This window comes from Leptonotus elevatus, chromosome 6 (assembly GCF_054856555.1).
Source record: "Leptonotus elevatus isolate MCC_2025b chromosome 6, RoL_Lele_1.0, whole genome shotgun sequence".
Taxonomy (NCBI): domain Eukaryota; kingdom Metazoa; phylum Chordata; class Actinopteri; order Syngnathiformes; family Syngnathidae; genus Leptonotus; species Leptonotus elevatus.
Window position 1 is genome coordinate 3,028,312 of NC_141244.1, and position 20,392 is coordinate 3,048,703.

The window sequence follows — 20,392 nt, forward strand, 5'->3', positions numbered from 1 at the left end:
AACCAGCACAGTAAACAACTCACTACAGTAAGGATCAGCTCTTGGTTTATGCTGCTGTACCGAGGCGGTGCAAAAAAAAAGAGAGAGAAAAAAAAGAAGCATTTGTTCGACCGCAAACCTTTAACCTTAATTTGTAGTTAACTTTTGAAAGTGCACAAGTTAAAGTTGTCTACAATTACGTAACTCATATACAGCTGCAAAAACAAGTCTACACACCGCTATTCAAATGCTATGAGTGTGTTATCGCTTTTATTAAAGCAACAGCTTGATAAAAACAAGTTACAAGTAGTTTAAAACAAGTTCTACCATCACATGACGAACTCTGGTAAAACTTTCAAGTGCGTAAACAACAACGTAACTTCGCATTTACTTAAAGATGGTTAATAGTAAATGGACTGCTTTTTAATATAGCACTTAACTACACTATATTTTGCCCAAAGTGCTTTTCAATGCCTCACATTTACACCCACCCACCCAACACACAGGTTTGTTTTACTATCTTTGTGAGGCCATCTCGTTGATATTAATGCATTTCCTAGCCCCTTCCCCTAACCATCAAAAAATGATTGCCTACCCCTATTCCTTACTCTAACCTCAACCATAACCCAATTCAAACCTAAACTCGAAAACCAAGTCTTGACCTTCAAAAAGAGGTCTAAACTTGTGGGGCCCAGCAAAATGGCCCCACATAGATGAGTGGGCCCCACAACTCCGAAGGGATTGTGCCTTAAATTGCACTTAGATGTATTTTTCGTTGTTAAAAATAAATAAATATAACTTTGCCTTCATTTATAATTATTTTATAGAACACTAGCTTTATAAAAAAAAAAATAATAATAATAAAAAAAAGATTTTAGGAACACAACTTCAAGTGCATTACAAGTGCAATATAACGTAAGGTACCTTGTTATTTCATACATGGACCATGTATAATAAAATAACAATGCATCTTGCCTTATATTGCACTTGTCTTGTAACTTTTCTTGCACTTGTAATATGGCAACGGCCATATTAGACATTTTGACTTTATATATATTTTAAAATTTAATGGGAAAAAGGATTTTATAAAATAAAGTTCTAATTATCTGATTTTCAGGGGTTTTTTGTGTGTTTTTTTGTTTTGTTTTTAAACAATCCGATCGGTGACTTTTGTGATCCGTTGCACCACTAGTTTGGGTACAAAAAACTATGAGGTGGTCAACAAAAAATGTGTCCAAGATTAGATCATTGACGGAGAGGCAACAACATCAAACTGTGTTCAACATTTAAAGTTGCACAAAGAACGATAAGTAAGCTAATGTCAGTTGTTAATCGGCTAATTATCGTTGTTGGCTGCATAGTTAATGAAACTCACTGGTAACACATTGCAAACACGGCAATCTGTTGCACTACTCTGGGTTCATTCCCTGAGTCCCTGACTTTGATGGTCACCCGAAATAATATAATCTATGATGTTGTTAAAATGACTCGAAAGGACTTGAAACTCAAAGTGTAGGACTAGTGAATTGCTTGAGACTTGACAGTTTTGACGTGGGACTTGAGACTTACTTGTGACTTGCTCCCACCTCTGGGCTTAAGTGCCTCTTACATTTGACAATTTTATATAGCAGCACCACTGCATACATTTCTAGTTTATAGGTCTATTTAATCTAATGTCAAGTGAGAAAAGATAAGCAGTTATAGTATGTTGTATAAGTTTTTTTATAGATTAACTGAAAAAAATCGATATCGTGGTACAATGTTATCGTGGTATAAAATGGTGTGATCGTGATATATCTTTTTCCCCATAGCATAGCACTGGTATTCTGCATCGTTAATATATACTCATATTAGCATACAAAGCAAATAAGAAGGCAAATTAAATAAAAATCTAGAAAAATGCACAAAAAAATTTCACTCGAGTGAAACAAATGTAGCAAAAGTCCTGCATATTTCAGATGTGTACAAGATAAACATTAACTGCCCCCTCTGTGATAATGACACCTTGGATTGTAAACATTACCGTTTTCCAGTTCTGATGATACGTAACCTGTTAACATCATTGCTACTATCAATAGTGCATTATCTTATAACAATACAGATTAGCTGGTTTTGCCATGCTACAAATGACCTGAATAATGATATAACACCAGTGATTGCTGCTTTGCTTGCATCCCGTGGCCTCACCGCTAGTAGCGGCTTAATTGTTAATACTGCATAAACTATACAATATTACAGCAGCAAGAACGTGCTGGCAGCAGCAGTGAGTGCCAGACTGTACATACTCTGCTCAAATTTGTATGCTTGTCTTCATATATTGTACTCTTCTCATGTTACCTCACTCACATGTCATATGCGCAAGTGCATGTGCTCAAGTTTGGGGAAATGTATATAAAACAAATTTAGACCCAATTATTAAATTACAGACAAAATGATTAGAATAATGAATAAAGTTGGCTACAGATAATCAACTAATGAATTATTTATTGGGTCTGGCATTTTAAAATGTATGGATATTGTGTATGAAAACAATGGAAATATTTTTTCATGTAGTAAACAATAGCCTTGTATTCAGGATTACTTTAAATTAAGAAAAGGAAACTAAAATTTAAGGGATTTATTTGTTTGAAACATGTAAAGTGAGGACCAACTTAAAATTCAGATGCGTTTCAGTTTTGATATAACATTTTGGAATGGACTTGATGCATTGAAGCTGTGTTCTTCTTTGTTGGGGTTTAAGACAAATTTTAAACTAATGCTTATAGTGCCATTGATAAAATGTAAAATATTTAGGAATTATAATGTGAATGTAGTAGTTATTTATTTTTGTTTTGTTGTAATTTTATGTGACTCATGGGACTGTATAGGATAGGCAATAACAAGCCAGGTGCTTTAGCCTATACTTTTTTGGGTTAATTGATTTGTTCAACGGGAGGTTTGTGTTTTGTATGGGGCCGAAATAAACCATTCATTCATTCTTTTCACTTGTGTGGTACTTCTTGAACCAATGTTATACGAACGGCCTGCCATCTTCGTCGTCGGAGCAAGGAGGGACGATTAAGGAGGCGACAGGCTCTATGGGAGGACGAATAAGTGCTACACAGAGGAACAGCCGAGGAAGCGCGGTTTCTGTTTATTTCCACAACTTGCAAACAAAAGTGGAGCAGCAGGAAAAGGATGACTGATTGTTCTGATTGATTTGATCAAGTAAATAAGCACACAGCCCATCATCATGTGATTGATCTGAAATGATTTGCGATCATCTAGTATGACATCAAAATATCTTGTGAACATGATTGATTCATTCACTCATTTGATTTTATTCTATACATCCACTTTCGTGGCAAACCATTTTCATTCGACCTTCAAAATCAGACAGGAAGGGTAATGAGTGAAAAAGTCTTGCAAGAGACACTTGTACAGCAATCTCTCTCTAATTCCAAGCCAATTTGAGTCACACATCAAGGAAAACAACTAATAAATATGTCTCTCATCCAATTTCTGGCAACATTCACCTGCTTTTGCGGATTTCTGCATGGTATGCCAGAACTGACTGCCTTTGAGAAAGTGCCATACTACAGTCAAATAGAGTTTTGTTGTGACTAGTTTCTTTCCTAACTGAGACAAAGTAAATCACAATTGGCATTTGATAAACAAATACAATAGATGTTGACAAATTAAATTTCCACACGCTAGTGCCCAAAAGCTATACTTGACTCTGGAAAAAGCTCTCCTGCTTTTTGTTGGAACTTGCATAATTTGTTTAATTGGTGGAAATAATTCATTTGGTTGAATTAATTTGGTTGAAACCATTATGCTCTTCCATATGCTCTGTACATGTATACAGCTGTGGTTTTCATTTGAAACTATTTTTAGATATGCAGCCCAGAAATTACTAACATGTCAAGTAATTTGTATTGAAATGATTGGTTTAGGGGCCAAAGGGGTCAGGTGCTGTGTGAGCTGGGCGGCGGCCAAAGGCAGGGACCTTGACGATCCGATCCCTGGCTACAGAAGCTAGCTCTTGAAGTATGGAATGTCACCTCCCTGGCGGGGAAAGAGCGCGAGCTGGTGTGTGAGGTCGAGAAGTTCCAACTAGATATAGTTGGAGTCGCCTCCAGAGACAGAAAAAAAAAAGCTCCTCTGTGGCAAAGCCTAAAGTTCCTATAGGCCCAGGATGTTGTGGGGTTGTCGTGGTTGACACACCTCTACAACAACTTAGAATCAGGAGGAGCAGTGTGGTTTTCGTCACATCCGTGAAACAGTGGACCAGCTCTACACCCTCGGCAGGGTCCTCGAGGGTGCATGGGTGTTCGTACAACCAGTCTACATGTGTTTTGTGGACTTGGAGAAGGCAATCGACCGTATCCCTCGGGGAGTCCTGTGGGGGGTGCTTCAAGAGTACAGTGTACCGAGCCCCCTGATGCGGGCTGTTCGGAACCCTATACGACCAGTGTCAGAGTTTGGTCCGCATTGCAGGCAGTTAGTCAGATTTGTTTCCAGTTAGGGTTGGACTCCGACAAGGCTGCCCTTTGCCACCGATTCTGTTCATAACCTTTATGGACACAATTTCTAGGTGTTGAGGGGGTCCGGTTTGGTGGCCTCAGCATTGCATCTCTGCTTTTGCAGATGATGTGGTGCTGCTGGCTTGTTCAAGCCGTGATCTCCAACTATCACTGGAGAGGTACGCAGCAGAGTGTGAAGCATTTGGGATGAAGATCAGCACCTCCAAATCCGAGACCATGGTTCTGAGTTGGAAACGGGTGGCGTACTCTCTCCGGGTCAGGGATGATATACTGTAGAAGAGTTCAAGTATCGAGAGCTCTGTCATCCGGGAGGAGCTCAGAGTCGAGCCGCTGCTCCTCCAAATTGAGAGATGCCAGTTGAGGTGGCTTGAGCATCTAGTTCGGATGCCTCCTGGACGTCTCCCTGGAGAGCTGTTCCTGGCATGTCCCAGTGGGAGGCTCCCGGGATGACCCAGGACTGAAGAGACTATATTTCTCAGCTGGCCTGGGAGCGCCATGGGATTCCACCGGAGGAGCTAGTTGAAGTGGCTGGGTAGAGGGAAGTCTGGGATTCCCTACTAAAGCTGCTACCCCCCGCAACCAGACCTTGGATAGGTTGGTGGATGGGTGGGTGGTTTGATGGATGGATGGATGGATTAACAACCCATTGTGGCTCTAAACTGATATTGGACATATATTAATAATTCCGCCATTGGGCATCCGATTGATTCATTCACCTGCATAAAATGACCAGTGACCTAATGTAGGTGAGAACAAAAACAAAATCAATTTTCTTTTCTTTGACTTTTAACAGAGATCAGGTCGATTTCTTTGAGGTGCTCTGATCCATTAAGTGCTGCATTATTGATTGATATTAAAAGAAGCCCTCATTCAAGAAGAGAAAGAGTTGACTGCCGCGCTGGCTAAATGGCTGACAGGTCTTGATCAGAGGGGTTCATGTGTCACATGGTTAAAGTAATCTTTTTGCCAATTTAGAAACATGATTGCCCTGAAGAGATATGTTTAAGCAAATACAGGCACTAAGGCAATTAACACATACCAGGACTAACATACAATGGCAAGTAAAAGTATATTAAACTTTTGGAATTCCATGGTTTTCTGAATAAATTTGTTATGAAATGTCAGGTTACTGTTTAGGAACATTCCAGTCATGATCAATGATCTGCTTCAACATAGGAATGTAACGATAATGATAATAATTTCCTTCACTTTCACCTCACTACCCGTTTTTTCACTGTTATATTTACTTACACGTTACCTCATATTTTACACAAATTACATAAATCACCTAACCACTTTGATTCTATCCTATAACATGCCAGTATTGACAAATGGCCTATACAGATATATACACAGGACTGAGTTTATATTGTTTGTATGCATAAATTAGTTCTGGTTTCCTGGAATGTTTGTGGTGCTCGCTCACAGGCAAAAATAATAAAAACCTCTCTTCTCTGGGAAAGCAGTAATTAGAGGTAAAATTATATCATATTCATCTTATAAAAAGAAACAGGATCAAAAATTAGAAAAAGACTTGGGAGATAAAATTAAACAACTGACGGATGAGTACGCAATAAACCCAAATAAACAAATATGGACTGACTTACAAAATACAGTTAGACGATATGCTAACTAAAAATACTTTTTTTGAGATACAACAACTTTGAATATAATAACAAATCAGGTAAATTTCTTGCAAACCAACTTCAACGCAATCGGGAAAAATCGCTTATAACGGCTATTAACTCTTAGACTGCCAGACGTTTTCAGAAAAGGGATGCCGTCAGTGCCAGCCGATTTAAGCATTTTGACTGATCTTTCAAGGTCCACAGAAAATGTTATGTTTGGACTATGGAAACACACGTACTACCAAATGAAAGATTGGACTTTCATCTTTCATCAGAAAAAAAAGTTTGTTTCTACCTTATTCCGTTCTTTAGTAATCAACAATAGAAAATGGTTAGTTTGACCCAATTTCGCCTGTTTTGGACCAAAATACGGAGAAATCAAGCTTTTAGTGAAACGATATTTCATGCATTCTAGTGAATTTTACACTTCTTTTTGTCCATGAATGATGCCACAAACACCTAAATAGTGCTTTACTTCTATAAAACACTACCACCAAGAATGAAAAAGTGTTTTTTGATAGCAAAATACGTTTATTTACATTCAACAGTGTAACAATTTGACAACAATTTGGCAAACTATTTACAAATGTGTGCAACTGTGGTGCTATTTACAAATATGTGGATGTTTCAACGACAGTTTTTCTTTTTGTAACACTCTCCTGCGTGCAAGGAGACGCAACAGCATTTGCACAACAGATTGCCTCTTCGCGTGCTCCACTTTCTTGCAGGCCGTTTTTTCCGGGGAATAGCAAGTATATACTGCAGTGTGTGTTGCCATCAAGTCTAATATCAGGATCATGCTACGGTTTCGTTACGTCTCGCTTCCTCGTGTCCTTCAGTTGCTACACCGGGTTGTAAGAGATGTTCTGATCCATTTTATCCACTCCATTCATGGTGGCATCGTAGTCCAGAAACAGTGTCTTCTCCGTGATCAGACTGTACCCGCTCCTCCGATGAATATGCATTGGACTCGGGGTACTCTTCATTGTCCGATCGAATGTCCGGTCGGTTATTGTGCGCGTTTTCCGGCCTTAGCAGCGGTAGCCGCGCTAGCCGCGCTTAGCCGGTGAGGCTTACTACGTGATCATAACAGTCGCGTCAAGGCTTCCAACTTTGGCGTCAAGCTCGGAGTCATCATCATCATCATCATCAATCTGCATTGGTCGATGCCAACTCTCCATCGCCCGATCGAATGTCCGATTATGTAGAAGTACCCGGTCGGTTATTGTGCGCGTTTTCCGGCCTTAGCAGCGCTAGCCGCGCTTAGCCGGTGAGGCTTACTACGTGATCATAACAGTCGCGTCAAGGCTTCCAACTTTGGCGTCAAGCTCGGAGTCATCATCATCGTCGACATCAATGCGCTTTTTAGTATTGATCGATGCTTTCCGTCTTTGAAAAAAATGCTCAAGCGTGAGCTGCTTGCAACCGGTTACTTGGTCAGCCATTGTGGCTTCATCAGCCATTGTCTCCTCAACACTCTAGCTCCGCCTCACGTCTTCTACTGACGCCCACGGTGGGCGGCCCATCCAACCTTGTGCAAAGAGAGTCATCGCTGCCCTCTAGGGGCCAAAACGAGTCTTTTACTAATCAGATCTGCCTGATACTTTCAGCACAGCTGCCCAAGGCTTTCCTGCACCAGTTTCCAAAAAAAAACAAAAAAAACATAGGGGACGTCTTTTAACGTCCTCGGCGCCCTTCCCTAGGTTTATGCTAAACGTTTTATAACGTTTATGGCGGTCAAAGAGTTAAAGGGACAACTGGTGAATGTACACAACCACCAGAACAAATTAATCAAATTTTTTACAACTATTATCACAACCTATACTCAGAAACTAATAAGCCTAACCCAGAGCATATTGAGGCATTCCTCAGTAGCTTAAATATACCTCAGTTAACTACCGAATATAAAGATATGTTAGATGCGCCACTTACTATAAACGAGTTGTTCAGTGCTCTAGATAGTATGTGACAAATGGCAAAGCACCTGGCCCGGATGGTTATCCGGCTATATTTTTTAAGCACTTCTGGTTAATGCTTGCTCCACTATTCTTAAGAGTAGAAAAATAAATTAAAACTAATGGTCACATACGCCCACAAATGAATACAGCACCAATTAAACTTTTATTAAAGCCAGAAAAAGACCCCACCCTTCCATCAAGTTACCGTCCGATTTCACTAATTAACACTGATATTAAAATTATCACTAAGGCTTTCACATCTAGACTAGAAACAGTAATCCCGACAATCATTCATAGCGACCAAACAGGCTTTATATTAGATCGTCATTCGACTAATAATATTAGGAGGCTCTTTAACCTTATTAGCATGTCACAGCGGCATGTTATTATATCATTGGATGCAGAAAAAGCTTTCGACAAAGTTAACTAGTCCTTCCTCTTTGCTCTTTTAAATAAATTTGGCTTTGGGAAGTCATTTATTCACTGGGTGTCAGTATTATATGATTCTCCTAAAGCTACAGTTACTACTAATGGGATTATATCTCAGAGTTTTACTCTACAGAGAGGCACAAGACAGGGATGCCCACTGTTGCCTTTATTATTTGCAATATTTATTGAACCGCTTGCATTAGCCATACGCCAGGAAAGAAGGATTCAAGGAATTCACTCTGGGGTAACAGAACATAAAATTAATCTATATGCTGATGATATTTTACTTTATTTAGAAAAGCCTGCTATTTCGTTAGGGGAAGTATTTAACTTAATAACTAAATTCTCACAGTTATCAGATTATTCTATTAACTGGACAAAATCAACACTTCTACCTATTACAGAAAATTCATGGAACCCTGCAAGCCAAGGTTACTCGTTTCCTGTAGGTAATTTAAAATATTTAGGCATAAAAATCTCACCTAAATTAACTGATTTAATTCATTTAAACTTTACTCCACTTCTGGATAGCATTTATAGTGACTTGGAGCGCTGGAATAATCTTCCTATTTCTCTAATAGGACGAATAGCCACTAACACATTAAAATGAAAGTTTTACCCAAAATAAACTATTTTTTCTCAATGATTCCATTTAAACCTACGGCTAACTGGTTCCAGTTGTTGGACTCAGCCGTTACAAAATTTTACTGGAATAAAAAAAAAGCAAAGATTAGTCTATCTACTCTTCAGAAAAATTTATCCAAAGGAGGTCTAGAGGCACCAAATTTTATGCACTACTATATAGCTAACCAGCTACAATATATCATTTTATGGGCACAACCCAACAGAGATACTAACTGTTAGCTGGAACTAGAACAGAAGGATTGTAATAACCTCAGACTTCTAGATTTACTCTTTATTACAACATCGATTAAGCGACATAATTGTTTTAAAAACCCAATGATTTCCGCCACCCTGACTGCCTGGTGGAAGGCACTAGAAATTACAAAAGCCCAAGTGGAGCCCTGTGGAGTGTGTGAGGTGTGTGGGAGCAGAAAGGAATTACACATCTCCACCATCTCTTCTCAGATAATATGTTTATATCATATACATCTCCTTGCTCCAAAAATACAAAATAAAAAATGGAAATTTTTTACATTATCTGCAAGTTAAAAGTATGATAAAGAAACAAATTCCAACACTTCAGGGTACGCTCCAACCGCCTGTTTTAGCTAAAGATGTTACCAAGCTTTCTCCGACAACAACAAAAAAAACTCTCAAAAATATATAAGTTACTTTCATATACTGATAAAACGTCTTTACCCATCTCGAAATGGGAGACAGACTTGTCTATAGCTCCGGAATCTGACTTTTGGATTCAAGTTTGTGAAAACGTTTTTGACAAAACACACAAATTTACAACTTATCCAATATAAAATTATTCATAGAACATACATTACTCAATATATGATGAAGAAAATGGGACTCTCAGACTCCGACATTTGTCTCCAGTGTTTACAAAACACTACAAACACTTATTTTCATGCTTTATGGTTATGCACTCCGGTTATGTATTTCTGGACTTAAGTCTTAGAAAAACTTTCCGCTGTCTTGGACTGTAGGATACCGTTCTCTCCAAACTTGTGTTTGCTAGGTGACTTAACAACAACTGACTTACCACATAAACAATTTCAATCTACACTTGTAGCCCTTACTATCGCAAAAAAAATCAATTCTTGTTAACTGGAAAAATAAACAAACTCTGAATATCGACCAATGGTCTAACCTCCTCATAAATCACATTTTAATGGAAAAAATATCTGCCTCAAATAAAAACCAAATATCAAAATTTATAGAAACATGGTCTATGTATATAGAATATTTTAACCTAAACCACCGCATCGTGATAACTTACATTGATGTTTCTGTATTTGGCAATTTGTAACTAATGGTTGTGTTTTTATAGTCAGGAACCCAGCTGCTGCCAACAGGATCGAGCAGATTCACCTCCAATGGGCATTAAGGGTTAATATTCGGATTCACTGCATGCCAGTGGGTTAATTCTATAGGTGCTGTCCCCCCCTGGCTCCTCCAATTTTAATGCACCCCACAACTGTGTGTGTGGGGGGGGGGGGGTGGATGGGGGGCGCGGGGGCTGTGGACCGGTGGGGTGCCTGGTGGGCCTGCAGTGCCCCGTCCTGCTGCGTTGGGTTGGGGGCGCGGGCCGTGTTCCTGGGTTTGCTCTCCGGCCGGTGGCCCTGGCGAGGCCCGGGGGTCGTCCTTTGGCGCTGCCGCGGCCTGGGGGGCCCTGAGGTGTTACGCTTACTCTGTCCTGGCGGGGGTCGACGGCTCCCCTCTTTGGTGGAGATTTTCATGCATGCCAGATCCACCACACCAGCATCTATCGAAACTCAAGACACAATCTGCTTCTTCCTCACTTCATTGAATCAGTGGAGGCTGGTGTCTGTGGATCTCACTCTGCTTCATTTGTCCTTCCTTCCTTTCCTCAGTCTCTCCTTTGGTCTCTTGAGGTCTCCCTGATTTGTTGGAATTTAGATGTTTCTGGGGTTGGTGAAGAACTCTGGTTGGTGGCCCGGTGGGTGGTGTCTGGTCGGTGCTGGATTTCACTTTCCTTTGTTTTCTTTGGTCCTTCCTCGGGTCTCCTATTTCGGATCTAATATTTTTGCTGTCCCTAAATCAGCCCAAAAACGCAAACGCTCTCTTCACAACAGCCTGTTTTAGGGGTGTTTTAGGGGCCATACCCTTCTCTCTCAAGGGGCAGTGATTTCGGTCATGTGAATGGAAACGACTGGACATGGGAGCAGAAGAAAAGGAAAATACAGACATGTCTTTTACACATTTGAGAACTATTTTAATATGTGGAAAAGTAGCATAACGTTACTACACAGACTATGTTGTAGCGTTAGTTTGTGATTGATTAGGCAATGGTTATTTTGCCGTAAACGGCAAATCTCCCGCGACCGTTATTTTGCCGTGAATGTCTCCGATTTGCCGTGAATGCGTGTAGACATTTACAAGCGGTTATGAATAACACAAATGTGCACATTTAGGCCACTGCGCGGTCGCAACGTGCAAGCCGTCTCGTCGAGACCACTTAGCGGCCGGTTAGCATCACAAAGGCATGTCAACTAGGTGGCGAGTTGCCAGTTACGGCAAATTAACCACCGCATATTGTATCTTGACAAAACAATACGCAACCGCTTTATATTATCCAACCACCGTCTGCTTTTATCATATCTGACCTCTTGTAACCAAACAACCTCCACACGACAAATGTAGCTCCCACTTAAGGCACTAAAAATACACCAGTAATATGGTAGAAGGTGCACATCTCTCATTAGAAAGGATAGAAAGGAAGGCTAAATAAAAAATGTTAAACATATCTTTCCCGTTTGCAGTCGTGTTTCACTGTTGGGATCGATCCATTATGTTTAAACGTGTTACAAATCCAGCTCTGAACAGGTTTTCACTAACAAAACAGTCCTTTGAGAAATTATGTCAGTACACGCGCTTCAAAAATAAAATTAATCCATCTTTTTTTCGAAGGAAGCAACCACTTTTTCCTGATCATTGTTTCCACTCTCCACGGAGCATTTGCGAACTGGAGGGAGAAAAAGAAAGAAACTGCCAGCTTCTCGAATTTCAGTGGGCGTGACAAACCTTTACCAGAGGTGGTGACACTAACTTGAGGGGGCTGGGTAGAGCGCACTTCAGAGTATTTTTGACGTCACTAAGTCACGGAAGTTTAATCTACCCGTTTGAAGCACACATTTTAGAAAGGAGAAGAAAGCTAAAGAAGTGGCGGACGGACTTTTTTCATACCTGGTTGGTTTGAAGACAGGCCGGGGATGCATATTATTGATAGAAAACCCCACTAAAGTGCATTTTCATACTATGGACCTTTAATATCACAACATCACGATATTGTCATTATTGTGACATCTCTTTACATCGGTCCAAATTCTTCTCATCCTCAACTTCTTATTGTTAAAATAATATCAGGACCACCCACAAAAGCTAAATAATGACAAATGAAGTTCTACTTACCATAGATAAGAACAACAGACTCCTCAATGGCATGTTGGTAGCTGAACTGGGAGTCAAGCAGGGCTCTGCTGACAAAGGAACCATAGTAGGTGGACTGGTACCATCCCACATGCAGATGGTCAATGTTTACGTGACGCAGAGACCGCATCATCTCCATCTGGTACTGGACTGGAAGCAGAAACATGAGATTTATTTCAGCTTGACCTTTAACACTAAAGTGAGTGTGGGTATTTTTCTTTTTGGGATCTCAAGATCTGGTCTCCATCTGGAGCTGTGGAGGGAAGCGGGGGAAAACTTTGGTTTTGATGACTATAAAGATGTGCAGGAGGAATAAACTATAACAAATAAAAGGCTCTACTCTCTTATCAAGTGATTGGTGGTCCGAGTTATAGTCTGTTATAGAAATGTCCACCACTGATATTCCCTCCACGTTTTAATTCCTCATGCTGATAAATATTTCCTGGAGGTCGGGGAAAAGAGATGGACTGATACATAGGTTTCAGCTACAAGGCATAGGTGCTAGATATATCAATCAGAGAACCAATTCATTTCAGACTACGGGTAACCAGAAATACAAACAAACTTGCTGCAGTGCCAATGGTAAGTAACAGCCACAGCAAGTGAAGAAGCGCTTAGAAGATAGGGTTGAAGGACAGAAAGAAGAGAGCATAGTTCAAGAATCACTACATTGTAATACAATAGTCACATAACTCTGTTAAAATCTTAACAATTGCCTTAATTTGATGTACAGTAAATCAAGCAACTACAGAGAAAACAACTTGATAAATCAGCTAGTCTCCTCAAGGCATTTCATCACAGTGTCGTTTTTACTACATTTGGGAGCAATCTACGCCAACGCATAAAAGCTTCTGCTTTATTTCTTATCACGTTTCTTAAATTGCTAAACCTAATTGTACTCATACATTAAAGACACCCTATTCCTATGAACACAAATGAAAAAAACTGAAATGATGGCAACAGCCTTCCGAAAGTGAACTTTCCTGTGTACCAATGGCAAAAAGAGTGGGAAAACAACAACAAAATAATCAACTACATATCGTAAACAGTACTTCAAGTACAAAAGGCTGTTTTATATAGCGTCAGGTCCATAAATATTGGGACATTAACACATTTTCTTATTATTTTTGTTCTTAAAAACACTGCCAAGATTGATTTGAAATGAAACAAGTAAGATGTAGTTTAACTCAACAACTGTATTTACAGAGCATTTTAAAACAACTACCGCTGCATACAAAGTGCTGGACAGGGAACAAAAATGTACTGAGCGCAAACTTATATCTTTTAATTTAAGGTATTTAAATCCAAATCAGGTGATCAGTGTCAGAATTATCATGATTTTCAAGGCCAATCACCAATTTGTGAATTTAAATAAACCTATCACCTATGTGATTATAAGATGGAGCAATATGTCTATTTAAATTAGGGATGTTCAATAACACTTTTTTCCAGACAGATATCGATACTCATCTCTTGAGTAATCACCGATACCACTAGTACAGTAATTTCTGGACTATAAGCCGCAATTTTTTTCACTTGCAATCAACCCTGAGGCTAATACAAAGGTGCGGCTTATCCATCAGATCACACAGGGGCGCACTATAAAGGAAGCGCAAGAGCGCCAGGCAGAGCAAAACAAACCAAGTGAACCCAAACACAGTTAGAGAGACAGAATGAGAGTGAGACAATGTGCGCCCTCATTATGGAAAAGGAAGTAGCGGGAACCCGGTGCGCTAAAACATTAAAACACCTGCGGCTTACAGTTGGGCGTGGCCTATATGTGTAACAAACTCGAGTATTACCCAAATTTAGCTAGCGCGGCTTACAGTAAGGTGTGCCTTATAGTCCAGAAACTGCTGTACATCAATTCTCTCCCCACTCCCCCAAATTACAGATAATTTTAAAGAAAGAGGTACATATCTCACTATAGTATTTTTCCTTACATTTGCATGAAATTAATTTCTATTCCTCTAATTTCTAATTCCTGATTGCCAAACGGCCACTAGAGGACAGCCGATACTGGTATTGGCTAGCGTTGGAAGTACCGATACCTTAATTAAAATAAAGCTTGTATTAGCACCAATACTTGATATCGGTACTCGCCCATCCCAAATTTAAATAATTTATTTCCTTTATATACTTGTGCACTGCTTACGACGTATCAAAGAATGTTTTCTCAAGCATTTTTGCCATACCAGGTAGCTACATTCACAATATTCGGTATAGAGCTGCAACTAATGATTATTTTAGTAATGGATGAATCAGATTAAAAAGCATGTTTAAATTTCCATCGCTTTATTAAAAAATATGACATTTCAAACCGACATTACAAAGAATGCGCGAACAAATTAATTGAGATTCATTTACTGTTTAGGCAATAGGCAAAACTATTGATCACTGTTTTCCAAGTAAAAGCAAATGTTTTATTTTGATTCAGCAGTCCACTTTCATGGAGGGATACAGACATTTTGATAACTTAGTAGTGAGAAGCTGAAATTCTTGAGCATTTGGACAATTTTAAATTAAAAATATCTAAATGATTCATTGATTATCAAAAACATTTATCTATTGATTTTCTAATCGATGAGTTAGGGCTGTACGATTTATCGTTTTGGGACCTCGATCATGATCTCAGAAAATACGATTTCAAGAATGACAAAGCTGCATTTTTATTTTATTTTTTAAAGGGCTCTCACCCTTCAAGCTCACCAATCAGCAGTATTCCACAGTGGACACACACAAAAAGTCTACGTCATGCTGTCGCCCGTTCTTTTGCGGCTGCTTGAGAACTCTACCCTACTAACAAGTAGCGCTTTCCCCAAAGGGGAACGAGGAGTCACTAAGCATGCTAATCACTAATGTGAAATGAAGAGTCAGGAAAGACCCAAAAAAAGTGCTTAAGTACAGTAGATTATTCACATAAATCTGGCTAGAATCATGTGTCAGGGCAGAGAGCCGGCAGCTTTGAACAGAACATTTGTATTAGTTTCCAGACATGGGATTTTTCTGAAAATATCCCCAAATAGTACCCATATGCAAAAGCTTATTTCATAGTGAAGGAAAAAGTCTTCTTTATGGTGTTGGTCAGTAATTAAACTCAACTGTGTAATATATATATTAGACCGTAGCAGCACAAATTGAACAGATTATCTCCCCAACATTTTGCATGTGGTAACAGTTAGCATCTGCTGATTCAGTAAGGTAAGGAAAGTACACTCGCATTGGTTCCTCTTCTGGTAGCCTGGAGCATGCTCGATCCTTTTTTTTGCCTCTTCTCGTTGTGGCAGCTGGTCCACAACAGCTGTCAATCATTGTTAAAGTTTGCTGTTTACTCAAAGTGGCAGGGTTTTCTATACAACCAAAATGGCTTCGCTAATGCCCATTATGGGACATGTAACGTCAACGTCCGGACCTCTATTGACTATAAACAGAGCTACTGCAAGAGCAAGTATAACAAAATATTACATTGATTAAGACCCTGTATAGGAATAGGGCTGGGCAATAAATCAAATTAATTCAATTAATCATCATTTTAAAAATCGAATCGTTGAAAATTTGCTAAATCGTGAATAGAATTTTGTCTTCTGGATTATTAAGAGTTGTTCTTATGTTGTGTTACATCCAGATGTTATTGTGAGTTGTCATTTTTCTAACTATGAATGTTAAGTTTATGTTAAAACTGATTTAGAATCAAAATACATTATCGTGGTCTAAACATTTTGCACAGGAATTACTTTTGAAGAAATGAAACCTTTAAATGATCTTTGTGCAGTTTGTCACTTTTTGCCACTTCTGGCTCAAAGCATAACTGCAGCATCTGTGTCAAGCTTATTCATGGTGCGCGTGCGAGTGCGTGCACGATCTTAAGGCGACAGCCACAGATGACAAACAAAGACATGGGTTCAAATGAGGTAAGAAAAACTCCAACCCTCCTCTCCCTAAAGAAATTGTGGAGTGTGCGGGTCCGCACAGTTCTATAAAGGGAAGATAAAAGATGATAGGTGCAGTTAGAGTAAAACAGTCAGGGCTCTTCGTACTCATATGGGCATTGGTGGAGCATGCATAATGTAGAAAAAGCTTCAATATTACCTTTTTAAACGACACAATGCACCTTTAAATAAACGTTAGCTGGGTTTATTAGATTAAAATCATAATCGTCCTGAATGACTGAAAAAAAATATTTATATAATAATCGAGATTTCATTTTTGGCCCATATTGCCCAGCCCTATATAGGAATAATACTTAAAGACTACTCCGTTAAAAAGATGGCACGGAAGAGTAGCTATAAGGACTACATTGAATCATTTGGAATTTAATGTAAAAATGGATTATAATTGGTCTGCCCTAAAGCATTTTCAGCACTTTATGATTAAGCATATAAGAACTCTCAGTGTTTTCTTTTGGGAGCGTGTGGGGCTGTCATTTCCCCCAAATTAATTACTATATATAGGCTTTCCTGGAGCAACACTTTCCTTGTAAATACTAACGAGATCTCAATGATGACTGAACAAACAAGCAATGCACTAATGAATTTTACAATTTAAAAAAATTTGATCGAGGTTAAGACACTTACGGCAAACATTCCTGCAAGTAGGCTAAAGATGGGTCTGAATTTGAAAATAACCTCCAAAAATGTAAACAATTACTTTTACCACAGGTTTTGGACTAAAGCAAAGGAAATACTAGCTAGATAACTGTCAACTTAGCCTCTTGCGCACTCCTTTTTTTTTTTTTTTCAGCCTTGCAGCCTTTTCTATCAATTAAAATGGGTCTAAGACCAGACAAAGACCGAGTCACACCATTCATTTAGTGATTCGATTGTGAATGTGCCTGTGCATGTATGTGGAGCATTCAAGAAGGATGTGATGATGTGAATGTAAAACACGGGCATGCACATTTGACAGTATTGAAAATTGTGTGTGTTTTGTATTCACCAGCTGGAAGCTAAAGTCTCACCCTTGAGAAGCAATTTAAGTAGAAATAACCACAAAAAAAACACAACCAGTGAGTATGTGTGTGCGTGATTAAACACGCTTGACAAAGCAATGGGCATGTCTGTGTGTCTGTGCAATGAACCCGACACATAGTCCATACTCTAATAGTCAATGACACAAGAGGTGAACTGCTTCAGACCTTGCATGCTGCTGCAGGCCACAGCATTTCAGTGCAGGCAAAGAGATGCGTTTGTGTGAGAGTGCCCATGTCTCTAAAAGTAAAGATCCACGTAACTGTGTGTCATAACACATTCAAATCAGCACCTTGTCACTATGAAGAGACCATTGCCTAGAAATTACACAGATGCGCAAATACACGCAACAAAGTAAGGAAAACATGCTCATCTAAAACAATTGCACTCGCATGCGCATTCTCATTTGTTTATATCGGGCGGACTATGTTCTTCTTTCCTCAATTATTTCTTGTTTATTTTATCTAATGTATGTGTCGGTTCCATAGTGCCCCCTAATGTTCCAACTCAGACTCGGCATAACTGAAATATCTTACAGCTTAACTCTACTTATAGAGAGCACTTAAAGTGAAAAGGACATGAGTCAAAATCACCCTAAAAGCATTTTTAAGAAATATATGATTCAATAATGTGATTCAATGGTTGCTTTGGTAAAAACGTGATGGAATGGCCTCGTAAAAATTAGAGATTTTCATGAATTTCGTAAGCCGCGATAGGTCACTGGCACGCCACCCCCGCCACCCTTTTTTTTTTTTTTACTCCGTGCATGTGTGACATATTAAAACCAAGGAGTCATCTTCACTCCTCACTCTGAAGCTGGAGATAACAAGCTGTGAGTTGGTCGTGCTGTTTTTATTGTTTAATTGATGCAGTCTCACGGTACGCAAAGGCGTACAGCAAACACGAGCATTGTAATTTGATCGATCTTGTAGACATATTACAGAATCCGATAGCGTTACACACTGACACTTTTAAATATACACAAAGTGAAGAGTGAGCTTTACCATCTTCTGAGCTGCTAAGTGTTATGGTTGTCCGCATTTTGTTATTGAAATGACAGAACGCTGCTCCGTTGCACCTGGTGCTTGGCTGACATACTGTGTCATAATTTATTCATTAGCTGCGAAGCTAATGGACAAGTTCTTTCAGTAACGTCTTGATGCTGACCCCGATTGCTGTTATTCATATCAGTCAGTGTTAAGCCCAATTGTCCGGTGATATAATGTGTGACTGCTCATTGCTTTGCAGCGAAGCTAGTGGACGAGTCCTGAAGGCTAGCGTTCTGAATTTGATGCTAACCCTGATCTGTTTGCTGCAGAAATGCAATGGAATAAAGCCTCATTTGTATATGCAATACATGTCCCATTCATTCGTCTTTCTGTCACTGGCGAGAGGTTATACTGTAAGTAGTCGACATGTCTGTGTGTGGCTTTTGATGGTAGGAGGGTGCTGTTCCATGTCTCTGTCTTTTTCATGTAAAAACACATCTCTAGAAGGAAATGATTCCCCCAGGCTCATAAAACGCTGGGGGAAACCTTGGTATAATAAGCCAAGTGTAAAATGTACTTCCAGTATTGTGTACTGTGTACAAAGTGTTAATTTGCATGTGAAATAAAGTTTTACATTGATATTATCCTTCTTTTAATCGGTATATAATTACACTACTCACAAAAAGTTAGGGATATTTGGCTTTCAGGTGAAATTTGTGGAAAATGTAAAAAGTTCACGCTACAGTGATATAATATCATGAAAGAAGGACATTTAAGAAGGATACACTGGTGATTCCCTCATCTCAAACAATTATTGAAACAAAAGTTAACAACAATGGTTGGTACACCACAACAACAAAAATTCAACATCTCAAAAGCTCGTTATGTGCCCTTGAGCATCAATTACAGCTTGACAATGACGTTTCATGCTGTTCACAAGTCGACTCATTGTCTGCTGAGGGATGGCATCCCACTCTTCTTGAAGGGCAGCCCTCAGGTCATTGACGTTCTGGGGTGCAGAGTTTCCAGCCTCTACACGGCGACTCAGGCCCACTTAAAAGTCTTAAATTTTCTCAAAAATCGACGGTGCTCCTAATTGTGAAGTGCGCCTTTTGTGTCCACCGAGTTCCTAAATCTGTAAATGTTGTTGTATTCCGCTTGACTGTCTGTGTGGGAGCATTTCTGCACATTGCTTATATACAGGAAATCCGGCCCTGGTTGAAGACTGGCAGGCATCACAACCCGAAAGATGACGCAAGTCTTTCGGTTTCTCATGCCTGCCAGTCTCAACCAGGGCTGGGTTTCCTGTATGTAAGATACAGTTGTATTTATTGGTGCTCTCTGATTTCGCTTTATAGAACTGCTAGAGCGAGTTACGCCACAATTTGTGAATGGGCTGTTTGGGCTAAACGTGTCTGTTTGCACTAATGTTCAAGCTTTTGTAAAAGCCGGCATCATTTCTGAGAAGCCGCACGGCAATGAGACTGACTCGGACAATACTACAATGACGAGAGAAAACCTGCCGTGTTTGATGGAGAACTTGCCCAGCATGTTTCAGATACAAAAGATAAGGACTTGGTGGGATTTGTGGATGAGGATTGATCAAAAGTAATGTGAGTACATTGTTAAATACGTCAAGTACAACCAAACTCAGTTTTGCTCCGCTGCCTTTTTAAAATACATACGCTAGCATATGTTTTGAACTATCGTATGTTTAACCGTGCCTGCGACCAATAGTGCGGTGCACCTTATGTGTGTGTTAAATACAGAAATAGCACCCGTAACTTTGGCTATGTTCACACCGCAGGGCAAGATAACCAATTCAGATTT

At 39.5% G+C, this 20,392-nt stretch overlaps 1 protein-coding gene across 1 annotated transcript in view; it reads right to left on the reverse strand.

Annotated features, from left to right (window-relative positions):
• The window catches only part of LOC147171798 (eukaryotic translation initiation factor 3 subunit H), a 92,733-nt gene that overhangs the window by 38,381 nt on the left and 33,960 nt on the right, over nt 1–20,392 (reverse strand). Inside the window, exon 3 of the mRNA XM_086079605.1 lies at nt 12,589–12,756. Coding sequence (XP_085935731.1) covers nt 12,589–12,756 — 168 coding nt within the window. The remainder of the gene's footprint in view (nt 1–12,588; nt 12,757–20,392) is intronic.